The 14935-nt window shown below is 50.9% G+C and overlaps 1 protein-coding gene across 1 annotated transcript; it reads left to right on the top strand.

Moving 5' to 3' along the window:
- On the top strand, positions 8722-10270 carry LOC110436446 (translation initiation factor IF-2-like). Its single transcript, XM_021463545.1, has 3 exons — positions 8722-8844; positions 8967-9630; positions 9906-10270. Exons 1-3 carry the CDS (start codon positions 8722-8724, stop codon positions 10268-10270), a joined length of 1152 nt encoding a protein of 383 aa, XP_021319220.1.

Below are 14935 nucleotides of genomic sequence, written 5' to 3' on the forward strand. Positions count from 1 at the left end.
TTACTCTGCCATGACTAGTTATCAAAATTGAAATCTCTCTCAAGTTTAGGCATGACTGTTATTAATTAAGATTTGCTCTAAACCTGAACTTGTGGGGAGAGTACTTGATCTGAAGTCTAAGTCGTTAACGGATATGATATGGAAAGGTTGAGCTGCTGTTTATCTGTTCCTAGAGATGCTAGAATTCTGGAGAATTTTATCTTTGAAAATCATTAAAATAACACATGATGAGTTCCTGTATGATGAGAGTTTAAATTCCTACCACAACCATATATACATGCTTGCTAGACTTTGAGCCACATATTTACTTTTTACTGCTTATGAGCATTGAGTGTGGTCAAGCTGTGTAGACCCTTAGGAGCTTGTCATGTGGTTAAATCAAGATTCACTTGCACGTTCACTCATACATGTTGCTTCTACTTCGGAAGTACCATCCACATATATCCATTTTCATCTCCAGAACCACCTAAAAATATTCTACTCCTAATCCGGGAGAGAATAGCCAAAAACATTTATGTTCTTCCCTATGAAATAAATGCTCAAGTTATCTTGTTACTACCACTTGCTATATTATCTCATGAGATGAGTGCTCTAATAAAAAAAAGAGAGAAAAAATTACGAGGAAATAAAAAGGGGCAAGTGCCCGGAACCTCGAAAGAAAAGAAAAAAAAAAGAAAAAAAATTGAGACGAGAGGTAAAAATGGACAAGTGTCCGACAGTAGAATTAGGGGTACAAGATACCCACCTGAGAGAAAAGAAAAAAGAAAATATAGAGCATCTCATTCTCCTCACAAAGTTTCAAAAGAGCAAGAAAGGTATGTATCCCCTCAAAAGAGCATGAGTAGAATTAGACTTTCACCATTGTTATCACCATCATCACCATACACCATTCATTCGCCACACATGCACATCTTGATTTGACTTATTGACTTGTTCTTCTGGATCCATGGTTTGACTATGCAATAAATGTCTTGTAAGTATGTATTAGCTGTCTCCCTCCTATGAGCTCCAGATATCAAAAGCCTTATTAGAGTAGGGTGAGAGAGAAGGCAATGCCACTATGCCTTATACCACAAATACCACATACTTTGAGAGAAGGCATACACCATTAATGCCTTGGTAAGGATCCAGAAATACCACAAAAGAGAGACTAGAGAGAGTCATACAAGGAATCTCTGAGTTTTATTTGAAAATCTGCAAAAACTCCAGAGCCATAGCAGATCAAGAATAAGAGACATGGTGCTTGACTAGACCGTTCTATCTTTTAACTACTCAAGACAGAAGTGACGGTTACAAGTCCCATGGTGAAAGGTAAATGAGTAAGTTTTAAGTCTTAACAGTTTACTCTAACCAGAGATGAGATCTTGTTTAAACGCATGTGTATCTTTAAGTTATGAAACCACTGCAGAAACTCTTGAGTTCATCTTTGCTCAGGGACGAGCAAAGGTTAAGCTTGGGGGAGTTTGTTGACGGTCCATAATGCTTACATTTAACCATCAACTAATCATAGAAAAGGATCCAAATGCAACCAACACCTAGACTTAGGGTTTTATCTGACAGAATTCCACAAGTTTTGGTGTTTGCCTATTTCTGCAGAGGGTTATCAGGAAATACGGAAGAAAGGCCCACACGTCGGGTTTACATAGAGATATTAACGTGCCGCACAATTATCTACCATCTAGAAGACTCCAGAAGCCACGGGACCGAAGCGGAGGCCGAGGGGGCTCAGGCACTGGGCGCCCGCCCTACCTTACTGGGCGCCCGCCCTCCCCCCTGGACCAAACAGAGTCCAATTCGGGGACAACGCTCCACCGACCTAAAGGATCAAGGAAAACCACACGATCAATGTCGGTTTGATCCGACGGCCCAGATTCACTTGAAGGGACTATAAAACCAGACCCCCCTGGCCCCTGGAGATCATACCTCTTCTACAGAATCAAAGCTAGGGTTTCAATTCTTCATCCAAGTAGAGAGGATCCCTCTAGTTCTTCTAGTTCTACCTCTAGTTCATCTAGATCTAGTTCTAGTTCATCTAGTTCTAGTTCTAGTTCCTCTAGTTCTAGTTCTAGTTAGTTCTAGTTGTAATCTAGAAAATAGGGAGAGAGAAGAGGAGAGTGGAGGAGGAGCCAGATCTATCGGATCTTTCTCAACATTATACTTTTGCAGCATCTGGTTCGTTCTTGATCGTTCTCCAGGTTCTTCAATTCATAATTCCTGAGTTCTTTAATTACTTTTATTTACATTCAAGTTATTTATTGGATTCCCGCTTGCATCAAGTGCTCTAGTCTTTATAACGCTAGAGTAGTAATTAATAGATTAGACGTGGTGTTTAGTCTTGCGATTACCTAGAATTGCACCCAATCCTGCGGATTGTTGTGGTAGCCTTAGGGTAGTGACAGCCCTAACGGTCGACGTATTCCACCACGTTCGGATCGGTGTTTGTAGGACCGTAGTCAGACCTTCCTAGCCCCCTTCTCATCTCTTTCTGTGGTTAGTGCTCTGATGTCCCGATATAGATAATATTGAAGTAATTCTTGATTCTTAGATCAACTAGAGAACTCTCAGGAAACTTCCTCTCTTCCCACCAAAAATAATCATATAGTTATCCTTGGGCGATCTTGAATCTTAATTAGTACACTCACGTTCCCTGTGGAAAATCGATACTCTGGAATACTCACGGGTGAAGGCTACATCGGTATCCGTGCGCTTGCGGATTTTTCTGTTTGCGTTTAAAATACCCAACACATACCACATGGATTTCACTCCAAACATTAATGAGCATGGAATTTATTTCATAGCCACTTCATTTACTCCATGCTCATATGTAACATTTTCCCAATCCATTGGTCTCTCCAACATCACCACATTCGAGATCTCCAACCCCCTCTTCCTTTCTATTTATGAAAGCTTTAAAAGGGCAGTTGTCGATGCATATGTCTATAATAAATAAGCACTGATTAGATATAGGTCAGCGTTGGAGGGGAAACCACTTCGCCGACATAAATTGATGGTTTCCCAAGGACAAGCTTAGTGTCCTAAAATAAGCACTGATTAGATCATAACATGAGCTTTTAATTATTTGCAACATTACCTTGTGTATTGAGCATATAAGGATAATTGTAAAAAATTTCCTTCGGGTATTCAACCTTTCCAAGATTGGAGCAACAAGATCGGATGAATGACAAACACAAGGTATGTCCAACCAATCATCATACAACATTGAATTAAATTCATCCAAACTTGAATTTTGCAAAATTCAAGCTTGGGGGAGTAATTTACATAAAAACATTCTTTGCCATGTTGCTATGTTGGTTATCCCTACCTTTGATACATGCTCAATTTGTTAAATACTAATCACACTACTTCATCTCCATTTGAGTAGATCTCTATAAATGCTCTCATGCTACCTTTATTTGCTTTAGTATATGTCTAGGTTTGGATTAGTTTCATTTATCTCTTAATTAAGCATGGTGCTTAGTTTAGGAATGATGATCTTACTTCTAAGGGATTTTAAATTAAGCATGGTGCTTAGGTTAAAATGCCCTCCTAAATCAAATTAGACATGGTGTCTAGGTTGATATTTAAGCCGATAGTATGCTATAGTAGATATTGGATATTTTGTCGGACTAACCCCTGCAGGAAAACTTTCAATATCGACCTGGAAAGTCCTGAGATAAACTCACATTGGAGACAAAGAGAGAGACACATGAAGTTTAACAATTTAGACAAGAAAGGCATAGCTCACAAGAGATGATCCATGGAGGGTGCCACAAACACGATGCACAACCGCTAAGAAAGGAAAGCTTCCACATGGTGATATTGTACCATCACTCTTCAAGTAAGGTAACATCTTAAGGTACTTGACTATCACTTTTATAAGCTTCTCCTTGATTCTGGCATGCACATGGATAAAAAGACAAACATGTATGATTTACAACTCTAGATTAACCAACTCAATCGATTCAACATGTTTAGTCCTTCCACCTTTGTGATCCCACACTCCTAATCATATGAGCTAAAATGTTGCACACTCAATCTTTGGAAGATATATATAAAAAAATAATAAGTATAGATAGATTATCTTTCCATAAGGTTGAGCAATCTGATCTGGCAAATGTTTTAAATGTTACACTCATGATCTTATTATCCATCAACTTTTTCTTGCTCACTATGCTTAAGGTTAGAGAGAACAAATACACTTTTGGTTCTGTTGGTTTTTCCACCAACAGGGCCCATGCACTTGATCTCTGCCCTGTCTCTATGAGCAGGTACACTTCGAGCAAAATATGGAGGAGTTTTACAACTCCCTGACTCCACCAAGAGAAGAACCTGGATCTACGAGCACAAACACACTGGAGATACTAGACACTCAGGCAATCACTACCCTGAGATGCTTGAGGATGTAAACTACATCAACAACAACAACTACTACTACTACCGTCCTCAACAAAATCAAGAGAGGCAAGCCAGGACACCCCGTCATCCTGATCTCCATCGACATGGTGGACTTCCTAGAAGCACTCTACGACTTTGGCTCTAGCGTCAACATTATACTCAGGGTACTCTATGAAAAATTCTTTGCACATCCTTTCCTAGAAACAACCATGTGTTTGCAGCTTGCAGATCAGACACTAAGTTTCCCAAAAGGAATATTTAAGAACCTCTATGTCCGAGTTGGTACCTTGTACGCACCAGCAGACTTCGTGGTGATAGAGACTGGTACTGATGAGAGGGCACCCATCATCCAAGGGAGGTCATTCCTGAACACCTCAGGAGCCGACATCTACGCTAGTGCTGCCAAGATCAGTTTATACATCAAGGGGAAAGGAGATGTTTTCCTTCAAGAACAAGACTACACAAACCTCAGAGCAATCCCGACATGAACCAAGGAAGAGGGCCAACAGGAGGAACAGGAACAAGCAAATGTGGACCGAGTCAGCTAAGATGGTCACTGCAGTTCAAGGAGGTCAAGATCGTCGATTTAAGTCACCGTTCTTGACCAAAAAGGATGACCCAGTCACCTATCAGCTCCTGTTCGGAACCATGCCCCTAAAACCAACATACATTCAGCTCCAGATGGCAGATCAGACATTCCGAAAGGGTATTGACAATGGAGAAGACAAGTATGATCCACCCATCATCCTTGGGAGACCGTTCCTCAGCACCGTTAAAGCAATCATCTACATTGGAACCGGAGAAGTCCACATGCACTTCCCCTCTGAGAAGGTACGCCACTATTTTACTGACCCTAACTATATAGTTGAAGACTCTAAGCAGGTCAGAACAAAAAGAAGACGACGCAACCGCAACCAGAGGAGGCAAATCATCAAGGACGGATGGGCAGACTACGAAGGAGAAGTGGTAAGGTCTGAAGACATAGAGCTTGAACAGAACTGTCCTGAGGAGACCGTAGCACCGAGTCAGGTGTGGAGAGAGAAGATAGTTATACATGAAGAGCAGGCGCCGCCGAAACCACCGACTACGCCATCTAGCGAATCCCAGGATGACTGAGGAAACAGAGAGTCCCGTTCAGAGGACTTAAACACCGAACGCCTTGCCAAGGGTAAACATGGTAGTTATCTTATTCCTTTCAATTATTTAAAATAGTTTTCTTAGTTAATCAGGTTCATATCATCTTGAAAAGAAAATAAAAATGTTAAAAATAGTAAGCCCCATGTGAGTATGCTTATGGCATAAAAATAAGATTGTGATCCTACTAAAGAGAGTAACATTTATTGAGGAGGCTCAACATGATAAAGGCTAGATACTTATGCTAACACTTAACTAGTTCCACAAAGCTTTGTTGTCTATTTGAGCTCCATAGAATTCAAGGATCAAAGAAGACTAGCAGAAGGAGGACGTCCCAATTGGTCAGGGTGCTGCCAACATTCAAATACACCTCCGCCACCTGCTAGCTACATCAGAAGAAATTACGTCAAAATCCAGATTGGGGGAGAGCACCCCCATTTATCCAGCTAAGTGTTCTACTCATGTTTAATAATAAAAAGATGCATAATCATGTCGGTGTTTCCCCCCGGGGGGTCACACCAACGGGTAAACTTGTATGCGTGCTCCCCTTTCCAGATGGTGATGCAAGAAAAGACACAAAGATTTATCCTGGTTCGGGCAAGAGAAGGCCCTACGTCCAGCGGGGGGAGAGGTGTTTGTATTATCTTGCGCCTAAGTTCTTGTACAGGGGTGAATACAGGCGTGAGATGTATAGAGATGGAGTATGGAAGCTCTACTACGTGTGTGTGTGTTGTGTTGTATCGCGTGTCCTGTATCCGCTCCAGGGCCTCCCCTTTTATAGTTCCAAGGAGGGGCCTAGGGTACATGTATAGGCGTCAGAGTAGGGGTCGATAGCGGTATGGCGTGCTGACCTACTCGAGGCCTCCGTACAGGCATTGTCTCGAGCCATCTTGTCTTGGTACCTTGATGATGATTACGCGTGCCCCTATATCCCGCTCTGTGCGCCGGCTTGGGTTGGTTTATCTGTTGCACGCTTGTACGTCGCGGCAGCAGCTGCGTCGGAGTGGTTGAAGTGCTGTCATTCGTCGCCCGACCCTTTCCTAGGAAGGAAACATGCCTACTCGAGGGTCGGATGCCGTGTAGCGCCTCGCTAGCTAGAGCGCTGACCTTGGGCGTCTCGAGGGGGGTCTTGATTAGACGTCCCGACCCACTTCCTGCCTCCTGCCATGCTCTGGTTCGTTTGGTGAGGAAGGCTGCAAAAAGAATGACAGCATGGGTGCCTGTTCCCTATCACGCTTCCCGTGACTGGCAGGTTAGGTGAGAACACGGTAGGCGCATTAAATGCCCTGGTTCCCGTGCCCGCGTCAGGCGGCGGGCGGCGTCCTTGCGCTCGAGGCCTTCCGATTCGCTCGAGCCTGTTTCCGTATTCGACAGTAGCCGGCGCTCGAGCCCTGGTCGATTCGCAGGACGCTCTTTCTGTGTTCGAGACTATGGTCGTCGTGGACTGTGCATACAACTAGAGGGGGGGCGTCGAGTTGGATACCTCGACCTGTGTACGGATACTCTTGATATGCTCATCAGTTAGGGCACCCCTTACTGATATCCTCGACAGTAGCCCCCGAGTCTCCAGTCGAGCGCTGGCGCTCGAGTGGAGGCTATATTTTGTGGTCGTGTTTCTGTGGGGGCGCGCGAGCGACCCCACGGGGGTAGCCCGCGAGCCCTTGGAGGAGTTTTTGACTCCTTCGAGGGTTATATTGCCTAATTTGTGGAAAAGCTCTCGATATCCACCATGGAAGGCTTCTTCAGGGCATTGAGCGAGCGTCATCTACCCTAGACTGAGTTCCTAGCGGGTAACCGAAGTGAGAACCTGTGCCCCTTTCGAGGGGGTCAGCTGTAGCCTGGAGGCGTTGTCATAAAGCGGGGTCGATATGGTTGGGGATGCTGGCCTCGTTCGATAGAGTCTAGTGGCTCGATGCCTCCCTTCGTGGGGACTCCTCTCGACCGTCTCGACCTTGCCTTGGACATCCCCAACGAATTCTTTCGAGGCGGGCCTCGACATTCGACCACTCCCTAGGCATCCCTGACTCTGGTACTCAAGATCGGCTGTCGAACCCGATCGGTGGGTCAGCCTGCGACCTCTCAAGATTTTAATTGTAACAAATGCGTACCTTAGCTTACGAGGGAAGGAAAAGGCCGTTTTGGTTCGCCTTTTTGCCAGTTGGGCACGTCTTTTCAGGCGAGAGCCGTTGCAGCACTGTGCCTGCGTGGAATCCGTAGCGTCCCGTCTGTGAGGGAGATGAGAACCGTTAGGCGGCGCATTTATGGGAGGAGTTACCGTATCTATCGGATCTGTCCGTTGGTGAGTTGCCGTCTATAAATGCGCCGTGGCCTTGTTGCCATTGTTCCTTCCACCTTCTGCCTCCATTCTCGCCTCAGCTTCCTTGCCGTCTTACACGCGCGCACCCTCGAGCAGTAGAAAAGTCACCTTTCTCCCACCTGAAAATGCCTGTGAGACTCATCGCCACCGATGACTGGTGCCCGTCGTCGATGACGGAGCGCCGGCTGCTGGAGCTCGAGAGGGAGGGACTCCTGCGCCCTCGCACTTTGTCGTCGCGACCGGAGTGGATCGCGCCGACAGCGGACCACCGGGAGCCAAGGCCGCCCAAGGGCTACGTGGTCTCCTTCGCCAAGTTCCACCGCCGTGGCTTGGGTTCTCCTCCGAGCCGCTTCATGCGGGCGCTCTGCCACTACTACGGGGTGGAGCTCCAGCACTTCTCGCCAAACGCCGTCACCGCCGCGGTGTGTGATGGCTATCTGGGGATGATGCCCCACTGGGACCTGTGGCTCCATCTGTACCGGGGTGAGTTCTTCAACGCCCCTACTGGAACCACAGGTGTGAGGAAGCCTGTACGGGCCGGGTGCCTCAACCTAGTGCTGAAGACTGGCAAATCGGAGAGGCCGCGCAAGTACATCCCGGTGGGGCTAATGTCGAACCATGCCGGATGGGACTCGCAGTGGTTTTATCTACGGAACGACGATGACCTCTTCCCCGTCTACACCGGGCGCTTGATCTCGGAGCGCCTGGGCCACTAGAGCTACGGCGTCATCCAAACTCACCAAGCACGGCTCGACCCCCTCCTCAACGCCCTGAAGAAGCTACGCGATGAAGGCCTGTCAGCCGCTCTCGTTCTCTCGGCCGTCCATCATTGGAGATTTCTCCCGTTGATGTCTCGGCCCTTGAGGATGGACGAGATGGGTCCCGGCGTTTTGTCCCAGGATCTCGAGGCTTGCCGAATGTCCAACGAGGCTCCGAAAGACGATGAGGTTGTGGCCCGAGTTAGGGCGGCCGTTGCTGGCGACTTCCAGCCAGAGCACGTCAATGGCTTCCCCATGAGGCCCGATCAGGGGTCGATCGACCTGGTAAGTCCTTTTCTTATGTATGATCTTGAATCTCGATCCTCTTCGACCACTTTTAAGACCCATCTCTGTCCGTGCAGGGACTGATCGACGCTCGATCCTCGAGGCCTCCAATAAAGCAGGACGAAGTGGATCGTGACAGGCGGCGACAGTCCGCAGAAAAGCAGAAGTCCACAGTGGACTTGAAAAAGAAGAAGGAAAAGAAGAGGAACCTCGATCGTCAAGCGCTGGAGACGCATCGGGCGATGTCCAGGCAGAGGTGGGAGCCAGAGGAAGAATCCCCCGACGAGGACGATGGCGGCGATGGCGGTGACGACAGCGATGATTCCGAGGGAATGGCGTCCCGTCTCGACCGGATCCTCGAGGGCCCTCACCCGACCATCGTCGACGTCCCGCGGACGGAAGCCCCAAAGGGGGCGCCAAGCGGGCCTCGCGAAAGCCAGCAGAGGCAGCCGTCCCCACGTCGTTCCCGCGCCGACACTCCTCCAGAGCCCGCGCCAGGTCGGACCGTCCCCTGCCCCCAACCTCCTCCCGCGTCTAAGGTAGGCCACCGAGTTAAGTCCCTGATGATGGGGCCGCTGACTCGTGGTCACGCCGTGGCCTCGAGCAAGGGAGGAACGGATCGTAGGAGCGCCAGTCTAGGCGCCGGCCAGGCGGGAGATGCCGAGCTGAGACCGGCGCCCGCTCGCGAGGGGCCCGGAGCCTCGACGCGGGGTGGCTCGAAGCCTGCTGGTCGAGGGACCGGTAGGCGGGTCGCCCTTCCTGTGGGGTAGGATCTCTGACGTCATGATTCTTATCTTTCGGTATCTTTGCATTTTCTTGGGCCGTGATCTTTATTTATGCTCGTTCTTCTTTTCTCAGGTTGAAGCGGACGCTCGAACAGGCCCAGCCCTCGATGGCCAAGAGGCTTAAGGTGGGAGCGGCCTCCAAAGACTCAGGTTAGTGGTACACTCCCAATTTCGTGTTAGCTTTTTGTCAATTATCATGGCGGCTGAATTTTTGCCTTTGAGTGCTTACAGGCTCCTCCGACCCCCGGTCGTCGACTGGTGTCGAGGGCGCTCTGCCCCGTCCATTGGTGGGGGAGTCTGCTCCACCGTCACAGAAAAGGATCGAGGCGCCTCGTCCTCAAGAACAGGAGGGAGCCCCCGAGCCTCCACGCTCTAGGGTCGAGGAGGATCCTATCACAATAAGTGACGGGTCCGGTGGCGACGGGCCTTTGAAGGACGCCCGCCCCATGTACGAGGAGGTCGAGGCCCCTCCTACCACGAAGCAGACGCCTTGGCCCATCGGGCTCCATTCTGTCGAGGAGCGGAGGAAGAAGGAGGAGGAGGAGCACGAGCAGGAGACGCGGCAACAGCTGCGTGAGGGACGGCAGCAGCCGTAGCAGGAAGAAGGAGAGGAGGAGCGGTGGCCAGGGGGACCCCTGCTCGAGGAGTTGTTGGAGCAGGATCGGCAGCAGGAGCTACGGGAGCTCCAGGAGCAGCAGCAGCAGAGGAGCCAGCAGTTAGGGGAACTGCTCGAGCCGCCACCTCGCAGTCTGACCCAGTCAGCGCCGCCGACGCCACAAGAGCCGGAAACCGGGGAGGAGGTTTTGCGTGTCTATGGTCCACCGACGCCGGCGTGCCTCCGTCTGGGAGCGCCCGCCTCGATCCCAGCTGAGTCAGGGCGAGCGGACGGCGTGGTGGCGCTCACCTGTATGATGTGCACCCCCGTCGACTCTCAGTCAGAGGTCAACGGCACGATCTATGGCATCGACGGGATCGCTCCTGGATTCCTCCGGGAGCGTCAGTTGTGGGAGGACCGCATTCCCGCCGAGGAAGACAAAGCTAGGACGTCGGGCGGTGGCGGTGCTAGCGAAACGGGAACTTGGAAGACGGTGGACGACGACGGCCAATTCCCCTCCCTCGTCGACCTGTTTTTGCGCCACGGGGGGTCGCTCGAGACTGTTGAGGAGCTCATTCGGGGTGTCAAGGCGCGCGCCGATCAGGAGATGGAGAACTGGTGCCCCGACCGGATCCGCATTCGGGCCTCCACCGACCCGTCCGAGCCTAACATCTTTATGGACGATTGGAAGGAGGCCGAGAAGTGGGAGCATCTCGAGGAGCTTCGCCTCCGGATGAAGCATGTGGTGGGGCTCTTGTCCGACGTCGTCAACAATGGGCTCAGACCGGCCTACTTTGTAAGTGATTTTGGTCTTGCGTTCTGGACGTTCTGGTTTTGTGTTCTTACTGTTCCACTGCTGCTTCGCAGGATCTAAAGGAGACCTCCCGCATCAAATCAAGCTTTATTCATGCGACGAGGGGCGGCTGGGAGCAACTCCCTCTCCTCAAGGACAAACTCCTGGAGTCGCAGGAGAAACTCCTCAAGGCCTATAAGGAGCTTTTGGCGCTCGAGGAGGAGAAGAAGGAGAGGGAGGCCGCCCTGGCTGAGGCTCGGGAGGCCTCGAGGAAGGCAGTGGAAGAGGCCGCGCTGTTGAGGGAGCGGGCTATGATGGTCGAGGAGGCTGCGTCCAAGGCCCGAGAAGAGGCCTTGTCTTACAAGAGCGCGGCCACTGACCTGGACAAGGAGAAGGGCCTCCTCAAGACAGACCTTGCCTCCCTTCGAGAATCCTTCCAAAAGATGAAGGTGGAGTGTGTCAATGGCGAGATTGCCCAGAGCGCCGCGGAGGAGGCCAAGAAGAAGGCTCTTGAGGATCTCGAGGTGGAGTGGACTCGATCTCGCAGCCTTTCTGGCGATGTTGACCATCTGAAGAGAGCGCTGTTGGAGAAAGATTGAGCTATCGCGTAGGCAGGCAAGGCGATCGAGGACCTACGCGTCACCAACACCGAGCTGGTGCGCTCCAACAAGGAGATCGAGAGGGCCAACACTAACTTGGTCGGCGAGAATACGGCTCTGGAGGAGAGGATTCATGGTATGTTTCCATTCTCGAGTTTCATTTCCGAGGTGTGGTTTGTGTTATCTAATTTCTCCGTGTCGGTCCTTGTAGGGCTAAAAGACGAGCTGCATGCCGCTCAAGTCAAGGCCTGCTCCACCAAGGCTCAGCTCGAGGGGGAGGTCGCTTTGAACCGTCGACTGCGGACGGCGATAAGTGATCTCTCAGCCTCCAGGGAGCTCGAACCCGTGGACGAGTCGAGGGAGGAGGCTCGAGGCGATGCACTGGTCGACCAGCTATGCTATCTAGGTGCTACGCTGAGGGACCGGGTGCGGGACGCCCTCCATACCGGGGTAAAGGGGGCAATGGCAGTTGTCTGCTCAGGCTTTTCCTACGATATGGAGGTGGTGTCCCACGGCTTCGTCACCGATATTTCCAAGACCGACGCAGAGAACGAGGAGAGGCTCCACGCCTTGATCGACGACACGGAGGCTCCTGGGAAAGGCTGGCGAGGCTGTTCGAGCCGGAAGTGCTTCCTCCCGAGACTAGCTCGGGCGCGGACGATGGCAGCGAGGGCTGAGATGTAGATTAAGGCCTGCGAGCCTACTTTGGGTGCTAGGGCCCCTTGTATAGTACTTATTATTCTGTCTTTAAGTAATACTGTGTCTTTTAAGCGGTTTTATAGATCTATGAATATTTGCCTATCTTTCCGCTCGAGGTTCCTCTGTTTCCCTTTGTGCCTGTGTTTGTATTCCTCGTTTGGTCTTTTGTTTAAGGTGATCTCAATTGCCTCAAGGGTGAGGAAGCGAGTAGAGTTTCCATAGCCCGGGGGCGTAGGAGTTCTCAGGCTCGTTGTCTCTCGGCCCTTAAGGGGCTCGAGGTGCCTCTACTACTCGACCGTGCGAGGTTTACTAAGTAGGGCTGAAAAAATTACTTGGCTTTTTCGGCACTTGGGGGGGGCATCCCCCCACTAGCCCCCGAGGGGGTATCGACTATGATTGGTCATAGTTGGTACTCCCTTCTAACGTCGAGATTTCGACCCGTTAAAAAGTAAATTACTCGAGGGAAAGATCTTATTCATTCATGCATTCATTCATAAGGTCTTGGTACAAGACGTACATGGGAACATAAAGCTTTGAAATTCTAGGGGTAGAATCGACGTAGCTGTTCGATGTTCCACGTGTTGGTGAAGACCGCCCCCTTTTCGTCCGCGAGCTTGTATGTCCTTGGCTTCAGGACCTCGGCAACCATGTATGGGCCCTCCCAGGGTGGGGTCAGCTTGTGACGTCCCTGGTTGCTTTGCTGCCGCCGTAGGATGAGATCACCCACGTTCAGATCCCTTTTGCATATGTGCTTGTCGTGGTAGCGTTGGAGCTTTTGTTGGTATCTGGCGGAGTTGAGGAGAGCCATGTCTCGAGCTTCCTCGAGTTGGTCGACCGCATTTTCTCGAGTCTCCTTATTTGATTGCTCGTTGTACGCTTTGAGTCAAGGGGACCCGTACTCGAGGTCCGTTGGGAGCATAGCCTCAGAGCCGTAGGCCATGAAGAATGGGGTGTATTTTGTGGCCCTGCTCGGTGTCGTCCTCAAGCTCTATACGACCAAAGAGAGCTCTTCGACCCATTTTTTGCCGAACTTCTTCAAGCAGTTGTAGATCCTCGGTTTGAGGCCCTACAAAAGCATGCCGTTGGCATGCTCGACCTGGCCGTTAGTTCGAGGGTGGGCTACTGCAGACCAATTCACACGGATGTGATGCCGATCACAGAAGTCTAAGAACTTTTTGCCGGTGAACTGAGTGCCGTTGTCGGTGATGATGACGTTGGGAATCCCAAACCGGTGGATGATGTCGGTGAAGAAAAGAACGGCATGCTCGGAGCGGATGTTAATGATGGGGCGAGCCTCGATCCATTTGGAGAATTTGTCGATGGCCACCAGCAAATGGGTGTATCCCCCTGCTGCCTTCTGTAGGGGCCCTACTAGGTCGAGTCCCCATACCGCGAACGGCCACGTGATGGGGATCATCTGGAGAGCGTGGGCGGGGAGGTGCGTCTACTTGGCATAAAACTGACACCCATGGCATGAGCGTACGAGTTCGATGGCGTCAGCTACGGTCGTTGGCCAGTAGAAGCCTTGTCGGAAAGCATTCCCTACAAGGGTCCGCGGAGCAGCGTGGTGGCCGCAAGCCCCCGAGTGTAGATCCTCGAGGAGTTTTCGGCCTTCCTCTATGGTGATGCAGCGCTTCAAGATTCCTGTCGGGCTTCGTCGGTATAGCTCATTGCCTTCGCCGTAGATTACGTATGACTTGGCCCGTCGAGCGATACGGCGGGCCTCGGATCGATCTTCTGGTAGCTCGCAACGAATCAGGCAGTCGAGGAATGGCGTGCGCCAATCGAACGGTCGACCGGGTCGCTGCTCTGCCTCCATTACCTCTACTTCCGCTAGCAGTGTCTCGATGGTGTCAGTTTGTTGTGGGGCGGTGTTTTTGACGTCAGCCCCCGAGCCCAAGTCGACGGATGGCTTGTGGAGATCTCTCGAGAATGCGTCGGGCGGGACCGTGCCTCGAGGTGACGCGATCTTGGCGAGTTCGTCGTGTGCCTCGTTGTAGCGTCGGGCGATGTGGACGAGTTCGAGGCCGTGGAACTTATCCTCGAGTTGACGTACCTCCTTGCAATATGCCTCCATTTTTGGGTCGTGGCAGTTGGAGGCTTTCATCACTTGGTCGATGACGAGTGGAGAGTCGCCTCGAACGTCGAGGCGTCGAACTCCCAGCTCGACGGCGATCTTCAGCCCATTGACAAGGGCCTCGTATTCCACAACGTTGTTAGATGCCGCAAAGTGTATCCTGATGACATACCTCATATGAACGCCCAGGGGCGAGATGAATAGCAGACCTGCCCCAGCTCCCGTCTTCATTAGAGACCCGTCGAAATACATCGTCCATAGTTCTGCTTGAACCTGAGCTGGGGGAGCTGGGAGTCCATCCATTCCGCGACGAAATCCACCAGGGCTTGTGACTTGATAGCTTTGCGGGGCGCATAAGTGAGGGTCTCACTCATGAGCTCGACCGACCACTTGGTGATTCTTCCCGTGGCCTCCCGACTCTAGATGATCTCACCCAAGGGGAAGGACGAGACCACCGTGATAGGGTGGCCGAGGAAGTAATGTTGCAGCTTGTGTCGG

This window comes from Sorghum bicolor, chromosome 6, assembly GCF_000003195.3.
Source record: "Sorghum bicolor cultivar BTx623 chromosome 6, Sorghum_bicolor_NCBIv3, whole genome shotgun sequence".
NCBI classification, from domain to species: Eukaryota; Viridiplantae; Streptophyta; class Magnoliopsida; order Poales; family Poaceae; genus Sorghum; species Sorghum bicolor.

Bases quoted from the DNA above. Each gene is read 5' to 3' on its own strand.
- LOC110436446 (XM_021463545.1), top strand. From the start codon at position 8,722: ATGGGTCCCGGCGTTTTGTCCCAGGATCTCGAGGCTTGCCGAATGTCC. The intron at 8,845-8,966 runs GTCAATGGCTTC...CTGTCCGTGCAG, and splicing joins GCGACTTCCAGCCAGAGCAC to GGACTGATCGACGCTCGATC. The intron at 9,631-9,905 runs GTAGGCGGGTCG...GAGTGCTTACAG, and splicing joins GCCTGCTGGTCGAGGGACCG to GCTCCTCCGACCCCCGGTCG.